Source organism: Notechis scutatus, chromosome 1 (assembly GCF_049901735.1).
Source record: "Notechis scutatus isolate UNSWTSFEM ecotype Mainland chromosome 1, rNotScu1.2, whole genome shotgun sequence".
NCBI lineage: Eukaryota > Metazoa > Chordata > Lepidosauria > Squamata > Elapidae > Notechis > Notechis scutatus.
The window spans coordinates 196,578,385-196,594,837 of NC_142009.1; the positions used below are offsets into that span (position 1 = coordinate 196,578,385).

Here is a 16,453-nt window from a genome sequence, read left to right on the forward strand (position 1 = left end):
ACAATCGACCCAGTATAATCATAGTCAAGATGCTCTTTTAAGTTCAAATGTCTTAATATAGTAAATATTCCACCTTTCCTCTGTTTGCCTATCTTATCTGAGAATTAGATGCCTCTTCAAAACCACAAGCAATTCTCCACTATATTGAAAACAGCATATTTAGACTTAACAAATATAAAAGGTAAATTGTTAGCATAGTACTGGTCCCCAAAATGAAACTAGGTTATTTTCTAGGGTAGTATAAGCATTATATGACCAGTAACAAGTTTGGGCAAAAAAGTTACTGTGTTCCATATAATCCATCCATCAATCAAATCAAATATTTATTAAAATCTCACTCAATAACTAGATTATTTTTTTAAAAACCATCTTAAATGTGCATTCTTATTTGATATTAATTAATTACGTATAGCTAAAGGGTTGATCTTTTTTGTAGGAAGAAACACTTGACGAGAGTTTAGGGATCCACTGCAATTTCCTTGCTGAATGTTGTACGGGTGGCATTATTGTTTTTATCTAGTCTTCCTTTCCATTGTAGCTCCTATCCCTTCCATACTACAAGTAGTCCTGACTTACAACCACAATTGAGCCCAACATTTTTGTTGCTAAGTGAGATAATTCTTAAGTGAATTTTGCCCCGTTGTATGACCTTTCTTGCCTCAGTTGTTAAGTGAATCACTACAGTTGTTTAGCAACATGATTGTTAAGTGAATCTGGCTTCCCTGTTGGCTTTGCTTGTCAGAAAGTCACAAAAGGTGATCACATGACCCCAGGATACTGCAACGGTCATAAACATGAGTCAGTTGCAAAGCATCTGAATTTTGATCACATGACCATGGAGAGACTGCAATGGTTCTAAGTGTGAAAAATAAGTCACTTTTTCAGTGCCATTATAACTTGGAATTGTCACTAAATAAACTGTTGTAAGTCGAGGACTACCTATACTCTAGACCAGGGGTGTCAAACTCGATTTCATTGAAGGTCTCATCAGGATTGTATTTTACCTCGGAGGGCCAGAGTGGGCGTGGCCAGAGTGGGTGTGGTCAGCTCGACATCACTCGTGTCAGGGGTGCCTGTGGTGGCCCAAGCCCTCTGCCAGAGAAAACAGGCTCCTGAGCTCTGTTTTCAGCTGCAACGGCCTCCTGTAAGTAACCCTCTGCCAATGAAAACAGAGCTCAAGAGGGCTGTGTGCAGCCCACCTGAGTTCTGTTTTTGCTGGCAGAGGTACCGCAGGCCAGTCTTTCGCAGTTTCCAAGGTGGCCCTGCGGGCCAGATCTAATCACCCCGCGGGCCGGATCTTGCCCCTGGGCCTTGAGTTTGACACCCCTGCTCTAGACGGTCCCTCAAGAATACAAAGAGCCTGTAAATCTAGGGGGGAACATGGATGTCAGCAAAAAACTATTCTCTTCCTCACAAAACGAACAGGGTTATAGAACGCAAAACTCCAAGCTGTAATCTTTTGATGCAGTATCAGAGGGGCTCTATCTATAAAGTCATTGTACAGTCACCTGTTTTTGTACATATTGATAAAATTACATTTTGGACATAGACAGTTTTCAAATTTAAGGGCAGTTTGTAATAAAACTATTTCTGTAGAAAGATTTCATTTAAAAAAATAAAACTAAAACTAAAACACACCAAATTATTTTATTTGTATCCTTACCCAGCCACTTATTTCAAATTAAACTTGGACTGTTAGAAAAGGTTTTGAACTATTTCTACTACATTTACTACCTCAATACTTACGTTTACTATAAGCTCATTAAACATGCTATATGAGAAATTAAACTTGGGGGGCTGGATTTAAATCTATGAAAAAATAATATTATTGATGAATAGCAATACTTATTCTTTCTCCCAACTTGTAATATTGTATTTAATTCTGTTTGAATACTGCCCAACTCTAATCTTAGATTTCTGAAGATCCTTTTCTGAAATATGAATACAGGAAATCCCAAATATTCTTAGTACCACTGTCACATATAAGTGGTGATAAAATGATTTAATTTAGTATACATGTGGACCAAATGTCATATTTCCATTACATTTATTGAATTTCTTGTTCAGATTTTGACCAATTCTATTCAGTCTCCAACTTTTCCCAATTTGTGCTATATTTTGTGAGGACTCAAATGCAGTTTTTCGTAATGATATTGCAGTGCCCAGCAGGACAAGGAACTTGGTATAAATAAATTTTAGCTGTTTTCTTCAGAAGGAGATGTCACCATTTCAGCTTATGAAATGTCAATAGCACATTCAGTAGATGAGTAATGAAAGAGTATATACTCATAAAATGGTGACTGAAGAGTAGCTGTACATAGAGTAGTCAATGTGAGTGATTATAAATATTCTGTCGTGAATGGAGAATGTTGCAATAAATAAACAATGATATCCACATAGACATCCCAAGTCAATCAAGTTTTTAATAGTGTGATGTCATTTTTGAATTAATTTTTCATTTAGTTGTAGCTTACATCAGTGATTTATAGTAAGATTGTTATCAGGAAGCTGTTTCATAGGCAGTTCTGGTTCTGGCATCTCACAAAGCATACTTGAACTAAATCTGAGATTACTCTGTTATGAACATACCAGAATTAGTTATTGTTATTCTTTTGCTAATACAGAGTATTAAACTAGCACATAGAGCAGGGGCGGGTGCTGGGAGCAGGCTTTTAAAGTGCCGCCCGAGCAGGACCGCCGAGCTGGGAACGGGCACCAAGGCAGGGCAAGGCTCCACCAGCAGTGGCCTAGCTTTAGGTGGCTCCAAGCAGCCCGCTCCAACCAGCCCACTCACCCGCCGGGCGGAACCCTTCCCGGTCCTCGGCCGGAAGACGCTCCGCCTGCAAACTTTGCCTTTGCAAAGTTTAAGCCTGGAAGCCCCGGAAAAAAAGGGGGATCGGCGGGGACTCACCTTCGGAGAGGTCGCACTCGAAGGTGATTTCGAACTCCCAGCTGAGGCCTTTGCAAAGTTCTTCTTTTCTTTCCTACCCCAAGAGCGCTCCGCACTGTTTTGCAGCTTTGGGGCCACGCGCGCAGGGCAATACGCCACGCCCAGCTATTTTTTTTTCAGGGCCGGGCCGGATTGGACAGACCAACGGGCCGGATGTGGCCCGCGGGCCGTAGTTTGCCCACCCCTGACATAGAGTTATGTAGATTTATAGCATGACTGTGCTTGCTTTCTTTTAAAGGTTTACATGATTAATCTGCCTTAATAAATAGTAGCATAAAAAGGAATAAAACTTAACTGTACTTTATACTTTAAACATTTTCAATTGCTTACACTATCTACACGATACTTTATTTCTTTCTTATACATGCTGGGTTTCACCTTTTGGTCTTCTTAACTTTAAGCATTTTTTTATTTATTACTAAAGCAAATTTGGTTATAACATTGATTTAATATTATTTTCCTAACTACAGTCAGAAATGGATGATGTTAAGCTGCAGTAAATAGAAGTCTTATAGTTTGATGTCATGGGAAGCTAATTTAAAGCTTTCATAAGAAAACTCAACAAACAGACCCAGTATTGATTGAGAAGAAGAAACTTTTATTTTGGACAGTGACCAGCAAATAGCAAAGTGAAATATATTACGATACAATAAGGGGTCCATGCAACTGTGACTGCAGTAATAAATTAGAACATAAAATTACAAACGTTAAATCTATAAAATCAATAAGTAATCTAAATAACTAAACCTAAAAGGAATCTTTTATCTTAATACATTTGAATTAATGTTTATGTTAATGCAACAAAAATACTGACAATAGACTAAGAATGATTAGTTACAGTTAAATAAGCTAAAATAAAATCATGAGTATAAAATACTAGGGTAGTCTGCTCTCACAAGTAATTGTGCAATTATTCCCTTTCATCGTTTGCAGGTAATATAATAGTATTTAACAATTTTTATACAGGCTGTATAATATTGTCTCGATGAGACAATAAATACCTGAGTTAAAATCAATCTGGATGGCCTAGATAATTTGACACTATGTCAAATAGCACAAACAAATATCCTGATAAAATGGAGAATATAGAAGAAACTGGCCAATGGTTTAAACATGACCCTTCCACATTTCTGAAAAAGAATTTTCTTATGCCTCTTTCTCAAGGCAGCTGCAGGCAAAACATTAAATTGTGTTAATATCTTAGTCAGTTTATGTTTGGACATATCTATCTGCTTCAATTACCTGGCTGAACTAAGGTTAAAGGGCTAAACATCCAGGTAGACCACTACTGGCCCATAGGATTGAGCTTCCTAGCTTTCTGTATCTATTATTCTCTGCCCTACCTTGGCTTTGTCTTGGCCAAAATTAAGGCTAGTAAAGCTTCCAGAGAGTAGTCATAGTGATTCAACTTATGTAAGATGGAGCTTTTCCGTTGGCTGATATATTTATCAGAAATCGGAGGGATTAGATTGCTACTAATTTGATCAGTAGTTCAGGGCATCATTATTGTATCAATCCTGAGTATAACAGTTTCTAGATGGATAATAACATTGGGTATACATTGTGGTACCAGGAAAATATTTCTCAAAAACAGGCTGAAGGAATTCCATCAACGGTATGTTTTTATAGGGTCATATATGTGCACCATTCAGAAGACTCAGAAGACTGTAAAGGTGAAATAAGTTTATGGCCTCCATGATTACTTACAAGTTTCTAAGAAAACTAGGATGTCAGAATCAGCCTCAGATCTTCCATTCAAGCATGACATTTGCTGAATGGTATTCAATAAATCCTTTTTTGTAATTTCTAATGAGATCATTATGAGGACAAAATAAAATATTCATATATTGTAATACGCCCCCAATTCTTTAAGTAGAGTGAAAGTGAACATTTCTTATTAAACAAAATTCTTTTAAATTTTAGGTTATGGTTTTGTGGACTTTGATAGTCCAGCTGCAGCTCAGAAAGCCGTATCTGCCCTGAAAGCCACTGGAGTTCAAGCACAGATGGCAAAGGTAAGATAATATACTAGCGAAAGATCATTGGGTAACATTGGTACAACCTAAATAATACCTAAAGAGAAGGTATTTAGATTAATCATCGAACTATTTCATTGTCCATCTGTCTTCAACTAAGCTGTGCCTTTATAAAACCTGGGATCAAGCTGTTAAGACTTGCTGTGTTCCAACGTAATTTTGTTTAGGCTCCTGTGTTAATTTGTTTAACTTGATCTAAAGCAGTATTCCAAACTATAGCCATTTTCATCTGTGTCTGGTTCAATACTCAGAATTCTCCATAATTTCTGTGTGGCTGCAATACTCTGGAACTTAGATCCATGTACCTAGAAGTTGCCTTGATGGAGAAATGTTGACCTACAGCCATATACACCTTCCCTTACAATAACATTTCTTAAAATAAAAAGCACCATTAGGGATAATAGTTCAAATTGTGTTGGAGTTCAGCTGCGGTATAAATGTTTAACCCATTTTGAAAATGAAAGTTATTTATTCATTGTTTTAGAGTCAGCGGACTAGATTATTTATTTTTATTTTGCCTTTATTATTTTTAAAACTAAAGCAGCGAACATACATAAAACTCCATTCCTTCTTCTGTTTTTTCCACCATAACAACCCTGTTGAGGTGGGTTGGACTGAGATAGCGTAACTGGCCCCAAAGTCACCTAGATGGCTTTCATACCTAAATCAGGATGAGAATGCAAAAGTCTTCTAGACTGTAGCCTGGTGCTGAAACCCTAGACCACTAGCTGAATAAATTAAATTCTAATTTTAAATTTAAAATGGAGACTTTCTGCATGCTTATTGAAGGACTTCTAAAGTGAACCAACCATTTAGACTCTGGTAATAACAGACTTCAGTGAACTCAGCAATGCTTACTTCCAAAGACAAATGTATAGTATTGCATAGTAAATTGAGTGTCTCATGTATACCTCTACGTACAGAGCAAACTATTATCCTTGGAAATGTTCTCACTTGAGATTATTTGATTTTGTAACCTTGGACCTATAGTTCTTGATACTGTGGCTGCTGTAAAGAAACTAAATGTTCTCTCTCAGAAACTATTCACTGTAATTGGCAGGTTGTCTGTCTGAAAAAAAACCCTTTTCCTTTTCTCTTGTCTTCAAGAAAAATGTTGAAAAGAATTGTTACAAAGCTGGTTTTATTTGTTCGGAAGTAGCATAATATCTTCTAAATTTATATTGGGATTAAATAATTTAAAGTTTCACTGCTACTATTTAAAATGATGCATTACATAGTTATCATAAGACCCAGCTTTCTTCAAAGGGAGCTTTTTTTAATAGTGCAAATTGCAAGCATAAGGAGAAGCTTGTTCTGGATCAGGGCTACAGTGGTAGGTAGGACAAAGCATTACATTGCAAATCCCAATAAGCAGGGATGGGATCCGACCGGTATAACTACCGGTTCTGTCATTCTGTGTTGTGCGTGTATGCGCCCGAGTGCAATTTACGACCTGAAGCGCTGCGTGCAAGTGCGCAGCGGTTGGAAAAGCACTTTTTTCCTGCGTTTTCAACCGCAGCTGTGTTGCGCAAAGCAGCTGCGGTTGAAAACACAGGAAATAAAGGTCAGGTAAGAGCCCAGGCAGGCGGGTGGGCCAAAACAGCAGCAAACATAGAACCGGTTCTATGTATGCTCTCTGTTTGCTGCTCTTCAGAGCAACCGGTTCTACAGAAGTGGACAGAACCGGTAGAATCCCACCCCTGCCAATAAGCCTTTTCATCACTGTTTTTAAAAAGGGGGGAAAATTTGTGCACGCAGTATAAAGATAATATGTAGATAGTCCAATACAAGATGCTGGAAGCAAGCATTTGATAAAGACCCTGAATGCTATGTACTTGTAGTTACTCTCATTTGTTCCATAAATGGTGAAGGGGCATATGGAGAAAAAGATACGTTGCTAGTCTTGAATAATACATCGATTGATCTTTTCTATTTCATTAGATCCAATGTACAATGAATCTCTTGTTCAAAATGACAGGCAAGTCTTGTCCATACACTTAGTAGCTATTCATTTAAGCTGTCTCCTTTCAGGTTGAAAAACCTTTGCTGTTTTGAATTTTTAAGTCATTTGTAGTGATTATGTTTTAGAAAGATTAAATAGGGGCCAGATGTAGCCTTTTTATAATATTAGTCCTGTTCCCAAGTGTAAAGTATTGCAGCATTTTCAGTGATGTTGTATTTTCCCTAAGATGCTCAGCTGAGGAACAGTAGAGCTAATAGAAATGTCCTTGGATGAATTCCAGGAAAACAAAATATAAACCATATGTGTATTAATGCATATTTTATCACATGCAAAAAAACATTTGCTCTTTCTGAAGTCAAATGCAATGTATCTTGTTCCTTGGGTCTCTTTGTTATGGGTTGTGTCATATTGTTTAATGTCTATATATGTGACACCAAACAAAAAATAAAACTATTTACACATGTCTCCAGAGGTCTTCTCACGCGCTATTATAACTGTTATAAAATTTATATGTTACCATATTCAAACCACTCTAGCTGATTCGCAGTTATAAAAGCATACAAACAGAATTGAGGGCCATAAAACTATACAATTTCATGAAATCTGGTTAAAATTCAATTTCCAAACCTAAATTGCACCTTATTATCCATCATCACTGAGAATGATCAAGAAAATAAGCAATTTAAACTCAAAATAACTGGAAGGAGGAAACTATCTTTACAGACATCCTAAAAGATGGCAGTATGGATATAGATATTATCACATGGACAGGGTGGCCACTGAGAAGGTACACCTTCAAGATTTCTACCCCACCCATCTGTTAGAGGAGACCCATCTGAAACGCCTCTTCCCACGCAGAACACACAGTTCAAACTCAATAATACTTAGAAGTATTATTTAGGACTTTCTAAAACCAGCACTTTGAAACCTAATGATAAAAGGTAAACCTAGATACTAAACCTATTGTCTTGCATCATGAGGACAAAGTCATAAGTAAGTATTGCCAAGGCCTTAGCTGAAGCTAAGCTGGGCTGGGTTATGACTTCCTGACTAGAGATTCTACCTGTTGGTTAATCATTAGTTGTGGTCCAGAAGAACCTCTAGGCTCCTGCTGTGGAAGGTGTGAGATCCCATCCAAGACCAATAGCAGAACCAGCGTGATTCAGATGAATCTTACCTCCAACTTTTGTTTTAGTTTATGTTGTACAATCTAGTCCCTCATAGCCTCCGTACTATGTGAGACTCTCCACTACATCTCCACATCAGCCCAGGTTTGGGAAGTACAACTGGTTATCGTCATTGTATTAAAGAGACCTCACCCCAAACCAACAGGTTAAATTGCAGGGAGAGAGTTCTAAGACTGTGGCACCCCAGAAAGCAGTAGCCTGAAATTTCAACCATTCATCTTCCAGCATTTACTGTCCAAAACTACCTATTCAGGAAGGAGTAGACATACTGTAAAGGAATGGTCTTTCTCCCAGGCCATTGCATCTTAACATATTCCTGTTAACAGGTTCCTGTTAAGATGCAATGATTGACAATATCAAATTGTTCTGAGAGTTTTACAGAACTGAGAGGACTATATTCTCTTTATCCTAGGACACAACAAAGATTATTGAATAAAATGGTCATAATTTACATTCACTTGAAAGAGATTGAGAATCCATTTTGTACAGGAGATTGTACACAATGCACTTACATAATGGGATCCATTTTCTTACTCATAACATTTAAAAGTTTGGACTTCATGATATAGCTATATATTTCCTACTTTGAGGAATTTAAGGATCTCTTTCTCTCTGTGTGTGTATATATTTAAAATAAGTATTGGTTATGTGGCATAAAATAGAAAGTCATAGATAATGCTTTTAAAATGCATATCATAGTAGTGACATAATTTGATAACCAAAGTAACTCGGTTATAATCAGTGCTAAGTATGTCTGATTTAAATATTTGGCTTGGATAGTGTCCCTCCCAGTAAGCATAAAAGAACATAAAATGCATTAATTTTGCATGTAAAGAGACTGAACTGATGCTGTTACCATATTAGTTCCAACATGCATAGATGAGTTAGCACATCATGCTAAATCATGATATAGTTTACTGTTTTGCAGTTGATTTATCAAGTGACATGAACCTAGCTGTTGTGGTTTGCAACCACTTTTCATATTGTATATGAATAAAATACACTTTATTCAAGAAATCATGATTAAACAGATCATAGATTAGCATGATAATAGCAATAAGACTTATATACTGCTTCATAGTGCTTTTACAGCCCGCTCTAAGTGGTTTACAGAGTCAGCATATTGCCTCCAACAATCTAGGTCCTCATTTTACCGACCTTGGAAGGCTGAGTCAACCTTGAGCCTGGTGAGATTTGAACTGCCAAATTGCAGTCAGCTGGCAGTCAGCAGACGTAGCCTGCAGTACTAACCACTGCGCCACTGTGAATCTAGTCATATTTTAGATGTGGCCATTCGTTGCAAATTGATGTATCTGTGCCTGCCTTGTACTACTTTAGACTGCCAACTTAGGTTACGTTTGTTTCCCTCTTTTAAAAATGTCATTATGTAAAAAAAAAAAAAACCTGTGTCACAGAAAAGGCTAATTTAGGATTTGTCCCTGACCTCTAGGTTGCGATGATGATATTGGTAATGGTGATGATGACAGAATATAGTTGTGAGCCATAGTCTACATTGATAGATTATACAAATCTTAAAATATATGGTTTAGAAGGTACCTTAGAGATCACTGGGGGTAATATAGGGCCCCAATCAAAGTGAACATCCCAGGTCTGTAGTTTTGTGGATTTTAAAAAAGTAATATTCATTCAGCCTTTAACTTTTACATTAGTTATGCACAACTGAATGTTTTCTGACTACCAAATGAGATCAATTTTTTAAATACTTTTATTATTTAGTATTTTGCCTAAAGTAATTTCTTGCAGAGTAGCTTCGAACAATATTTATTTGTTAATTAATTATATTTTCCAACTGATAAATCCCTCAAAAACTCACAGATGGTGCACCTGAAAAGATCCTAGCCAATGCTGACTTTTATGATGATAAATGTGTTCTTAAACATTTCTTTGATACCATAAGCAATTTACAGGTTAAAGGATAATTGGAGAGGTGCTGAGATGTTTGTCAAACACAAGGCAGTTATTTGAGATGAAGTCTTTGATTTGAGCATTCTTAGTCTCATTTAAATTTGAAGAAACTGTTCATTAGAATGGAAACTAACTTATAAATTCTGGTTGGTGAAAAATATTGGTATGCAAAGTATTTCAAATTTGAACTGTTTCAAGCAGAGGCACCTGCAGAATCCTACAATTTCATCAGAATGACAAAATGAGCATCACAACATAAGCTCCACTCTTGATATATATGTTTCCCAACATCATGATGCACCCATGAAAGAGGAAAACTTATGCCAGGATATTTGTTTTATCATTCACACAAGCAACTCTTGTCCACACATGTGCATCTGTCTGGTTTCAAAGTTTAAACACCCATTGAACAAAGCAAAGCAACCATTTTGGGTATGAAATGGGAGGTTAGGTCTTTATAGAAGTGTTCCAAGTTTCATATAGCTCTATTTCTATATTGGAACACACTGGAAAGGGTCAAAACTGAAGCATATTGCACTCTTATACTTCATTTTTATGGGGCAATCAAAATGGAGCATTTTTAATTTGGACTATGTATGTATATGTGCTTAGTAAAAAAGATTGAATTGGGAATAGGCAATACACAAAATTATAAAATTGTCAGGTTTCCAGGAATGAAAATCAATGCTTGCCCTAGAACAAATTGAGCTCAATTATTTAAAAAAAACAACAAATCACATTTATTTTAATAGGATTACTGCTGTATGTTTCTGACCACTATTTTTTAGATTTGCTGAGTAATTCTTTTCTTGGAAAATTCTAATATATCTTCTAGAAATCATTACTTCTGATATAGATTACAGGTATAAAAAGTTGCATTATCTAAAACACTTGTTGCCTTGACTTACAATTTGTTATTTTGTCCAATTGCTATGTTGACTTTTTCCTTCTGACAATTACCTCATTTACAAAATCATTTTTTGATAACAGCAGATTATTTGCTCTGAAAAGTTGCTAAGTAATAAAGGCTTATGGAGATTAGAAAATCTGTGTTGAATCCACACAAAATATTCTGCTTCCACAGTGACCAGATAGGGATCCATGGGAAGATCACATGTAGAACATAACTAAAATGGGGCCCTCCTTCCATAGCAGACGATATTCAGAGGCATGGTCCTTGGGTAGTCATATTATTTTATAGTCCATTCCATGAATTTATACAGTTTACCAAAATATATCTCTTCAGGGCGCAGTATTGATATGTCTGCCTAGATCTGATCCATCTGCATGTCATGATGAAGTAAATACACTGCTCAAAAAAATAAAGGGAACACAAAAATAAGACATCCTCGATCTGAATGAATGAAATATTCTTATTAAATACTTTGTTCATTACATAGTTGAATGTGCTGACAACAAAATCACACAAAAATTATCAATGGAAATCAAATTTAGCAACCCATGGAGCAACCCATTTGGAGTTACACTCAAAGTGGGAAAAAAACTACAGGCTGATCCAACTTTGATGTAATGTCCTTAAAACAAGTCAAAATGAGGCTCAGTAGTGTGTGTGGCCTCCACGTGTCTCTATGACTTCCCTACAATACCTGGGCATGCTCCTGATGAGGTGGCGGATGGTCTCATGAGGGATCTCCTCCCACACCTGGACTAAAGCATCCCCCAACTCCTGGACAGTCTGTGGTGCAAGGTGGCGTTGGTGGATGGAGCGAGACATGATGTCCCAGATGTGCTCAATTGGATTCAGGTCTGGGGAATGGGCGGGCCAGTCCATAGCATCAATGCCTTCATCTTGCAGGAACTGCTGACACACTCCAGCCACATGAGGTCTAGCATTGTCGTGCATTAGGAGGAACCCAGGGCCAACCGCACCAGCATATGTTCTCACAAGGGGTCTGAGGATCTCATCTCGGTACATGATGGCAGTCAGGCTACCTCTGGCGAGCACATGGAGGGCTGTGCGGCCCCCTAAAGAAATGCCACCCCACACCATTACTGACCCACTGCCAAACTGGTCATGCTGGAGGATGTTGCAGGCAGCAGAACATTCTCCACGGCGTCTCCAGACCCTGTCACATCTGTCACATGTGCTCAGTGTGAACCTGCTTTCATCTGTGAAGATCACAGGGCACCAGTGGCGAATTTGCTAATCTTGGTGTTCTCTGGCAAACACCAAACATCCTGCATGGTGTTGGGCTGTAAGCACAACCCCCACCTGTGGACGTCGGGCCCTCATGCCACCCTCATGGAGTCTGTTTCTGACCATTTGAGCAGCCACATGCACATTTGTGGCCCGCTGGAGGTCATTTTGCAGGGCTCTGGCAGTGCTCCTCCTGTCCCTTCTTGCACAAAGGCGGAGGTAGCGGTCCTGATGCTGGGTTGTTGCCCTCCTACGACCTCCTCCACGTCTCCTGATGTACTGGCCTATCTCCTGGTAGCACTTCCATGCTCTGGACACTACGCTGACAGACACAGCAAACCTTCTTACCACAGCTCGCACTGATGTGCCATCCTGGATGAGCTGCATTACCTGAGCCACTTCTGTCAGTTGTAGACTCCGTCTCATGCTACCACTAGAGTGAAAGCACCGCCAGCATTCAAAAATGACCAAACCATCAGCCAGAAAGCATAGGAACTGAGAAGTGGTCTGTGGTCACCACCTGCAGAACCACTCCTTTATTGGGGATGTCTTACTAACTGCCTATGCTTTCCACCTGTTGTCTATTCCATTTGCACAACAGCATGTGAAATTGATTGTCAATCAGTGTTGCTATCTTAGTGGACAGTTTGATTTCACAGAAGTGTGATTTACTTGGAGTTACATTGTGTTGTTTAAGTGTTCCCTTTATTTTTTTGAGCAGTGTACTAAGTATCTATTAAAGGTACGCAGTGTGATGATTATAGGCAGTATCTACAGATAGTTCCCTTGATTCTTGTTAGGTTTCAAGCTCCATCTGTAATTTTTGTTATGAATCAGTGGAGAACTGACATCCCGCAGGCCCAATGCATTAAACCATGGTATTATCTATCTCCATGGCTGCCTTTGAGGCTTCTTTGATATCATTAAAGAATAAAAATAGTGGGAGTCAACAGAATTTTGGGGGAAATGTACCCAGACTAAACAAACTGGGGTAGTAGTCCCAAGGGGATTGCAGCCATTTTGTGAATAAGCAACATTCTCCCATTGCAATAATATTGTAGCAGTATGCAAAATACACTCCAAATTAGCTCATCCTTGTGCTTGGATTGGAAGCTGGAGTAAAATGTGATAGCCAAGCTACTAAATTGAGGCACTCGACTGGACACATAAGAACAAAAAAAATGAGATTTGCACTGCTTTAGCCAGTGTGGCCAATTATTCCAAATTATAGTGATCACCAATATTTGCACATAACCTTATCAAATCTTATTTGAACGATCAAGATGTCTGTTATTAATGCAGGTAATAATAGTAATTTTTCAACAAATCAGAACGAATTGAAGACAATTGGTAAAGATAAAAGCAAACCAGATCAAATGACTTGTTAAACCTCTGCTTTTAATACAGGTAGTCCTCGACTTATAACAGTTCATTTAGTGACCGTTCAAAGTTACAGCGGCACTGAAAAACGTGACTTATGACCATTTTTCACAGTTGCAACATTTGCAGCATCCCCATAATTATGTGATCAAAATTCAGACACTTAGAAACTGGTTCATACTTATGACTGTTGCCATGTCCCAAGTCACGTAATCCCCCTTTTACAACCTTCTGTCAAGCAAAATCAATGGGGAAACCAGATTCACTTAACAACCTGGTTACTAATTTATCAACTGCAGTGATTCACTTAACAACTGAAGCAAGAAAGGTCGTAAAATGGGGCAAAACTCATTTAACAAATGTCTCACTTAGCAACATAAATTTTGGGCTCAATTATGGTTGTAAGTTGAGGACATGTATATCAGTTAAAAAAGCAACAAACAAACTGCCTAAATCTGGTCAGATATTCAAAAATAAATTTACCTGTGGCTCATTGTTAAAGGTAATTCCATAAAGTAGGTGTCACCTGAAAAGAGGAACAATGCATGTCCCTAATCTAGCTTCTTACCATGAGATAACCAATCAAGACGTAGGGAATTATATCCATAGTTGCTGCTGTTCGTTTCTCAGAATAATTAATTTTGGGCCTGGATTCTGTTTACAAATATCAAAGTCTTGATCTCATCAATAAAGCCTTTGTAATATTTTCTGTACCTGTTATTTTTCTTAGGCCACTTCAAATAAACAGAAGTTAGAAATTATGCATACAAGTTCCTGGTCCTTAAGTTACAAGGCCATAGCATAGAAAATATGTTTCTAAAAAGAATAGGCTCTGTGTGTTGGGGGAGGGGAGAGAGAGGGGGAGGGAGAGCGCTAGCTTTTAATAAGACACTGTGATTCAGGAATGAATTCTGTTTAATTTTGCATCTTGAAGCATAATTCAGGATGTGCATAAAGGCAATGACTATGATGAAATCGTTATCTTTGCTTGTTACAATTACTGTAGTAATGGTATTTTATTTTTATATTTTAAGAAAAACACTGAAAGTTTCACATATTACCATCTTCATTATATATCAATAGTGAAAGGTTAATATAAAATACCTTAAAAGATACAAATGCATCAACATTGCTAGATTCCTAAACATGCAGTAACCCTTGTTTTTCTAAACTGGGATACCTTCATCAGATTGCAGAGATTAAAAACTTATTCAAATCTGAATATTTTCCCAAAGTAAATCTTATTCATTGTTTTATCTCCAATACTTTTATATTTTATGTCTTTTGCAAATGGTCATTCAGAATTTATGGCACATAAACTATGATTTTTAATTGGATTTGCTTTGTTATTACATGTGAGTTAGTTGATTTAATATTTTTATAGAGCTGGAGCCAGAGGAAAGTGTGTGTGTGAATGTGTGCTTGTTTATGTGTTTATAGCAAAAGCTGATTTCCCTCTTGTGCTTTTTCCCTTATAACCTTCCAGGCCTTAAAAATGCTTTGTAGTCATGCACTGCAGCATAGATGGCAAAAGAAAAATGAGGTTTTTTTAAAAAAAAAAATCTGGCAAGGGTAGTTTTCATAAATGAATCCCACATATTCTTTGCCATTAGCGAAGGAGGGAGGGAGGGAGAGAAGATTGAACTAAGAAAAAGAAAATGTAAGCATAATATTTTTGAATAAGTTTGAATCTAAATATTTTATTGAAAATCTGTGTGTCCCCTTTAAGCCTCCAGCTACCCACATATTTTAAGGACTCCAGGTGTGGCTTTTCCTGGGGATGTTGACAGTGCCATTAATAACATCTGTGTCTGAGAAGAAGAATCTTCATCTTGCTTAATAGAGATTTTGAACACAAGGCATGAATTTTGACCCTCTGCATCATTATGATGGATGCTTCTTCAAAGACATTTTTATAATATAAAAAAAGGAGGCAAACAGCATACATGTCAACTTTTATCTTTTGTTTTTCATGTGAATCAGCCTAATCAACTAGTTATAATTGAGATAATAGTGTGTTGTTGGGAGGAGGGTATTAAGCAGCACACAGCCTTCCATCTTTGCTTTCTATGCCATTCTGGAGCAAATGCTTCTCCTTTTATTAGATTTTTTTTTTCATTTGAATGTAATTGTAGAGATAATAATAGCTTACATTATCACAAGAAGGAAGAGCTTCATGCTGTGAATGCTGGTAGCAATGAATAGATGTAATCATAGGTTTTGGACACAACCATTTCTTTAGAGAAGTTTCATTGATCTCCATTGAAGCTTGGTAGACTGCTGTTTGATGACTTCAGAATTAAAAGTTTGTTGGCTGTAGCCTATATTATTATTAGATTCACTTTATTCTGGAGACTTTGGTAATAATCTTATATTCTGTATGGCTCATAACTGTAACAACTAATAAAATATTTTTAATTGCTTTTCAGCAACAGGAGCAGGATCCAACTAATTTATATATTTCAAATTTGCCACTTTCAATGGATGAACAAGAGCTTGAGAACATGCTAAAACCTTTTGGACAAGTTATCTCAACAAGAATACTTCGTGATTCCAATGGCACAAGTCGTGGAGTTGGCTTTGCAAGGTAGGTTGCCATTCGTGTAATTTTTTGAAATTGTGTTTCTTCTGAAGTCTTCGGTTCTCTTTGAACTTGGCAGTTTGCTCACAGATGTCTCATTACCCAACTAGATAACATTATCAGTGCACTGTTGATGTTTCCTAGTTGGCTAATGAGACATCTGTGAGCAAACAACCAGCCTGACCTACATACATTTTCTTCTGTTGGATTGAGCATTCCAGTTGCATCACATTTCTTCATTAAAGGGGCAAAGAGATGCTGAGCTGGAATAC

At 37.4% G+C, this 16,453-nt stretch overlaps 1 protein-coding gene across 8 annotated transcripts in view; it reads left to right on the forward strand.

Annotated features, from left to right (window-relative positions):
* RBMS1 (RNA binding motif single stranded interacting protein 1) overlaps positions 1 to 16,453 on the forward strand; it is a 147,490-nt gene that overhangs the window by 104,595 nt on the left and 26,442 nt on the right. For all 8 annotated transcript variants that reach the window (XM_087949877.1, XM_087949876.1, XM_026674545.2 and 5 more), the window contains exons 4-5: positions 4,874 to 4,965; positions 16,030 to 16,187. In XM_087949877.1, coding sequence (XP_087806003.1) covers positions 4,874 to 4,965; positions 16,030 to 16,187 — 250 coding nt within the window. The remainder of the gene's footprint in view (positions 1 to 4,873; positions 4,966 to 16,029; positions 16,188 to 16,453) is intronic.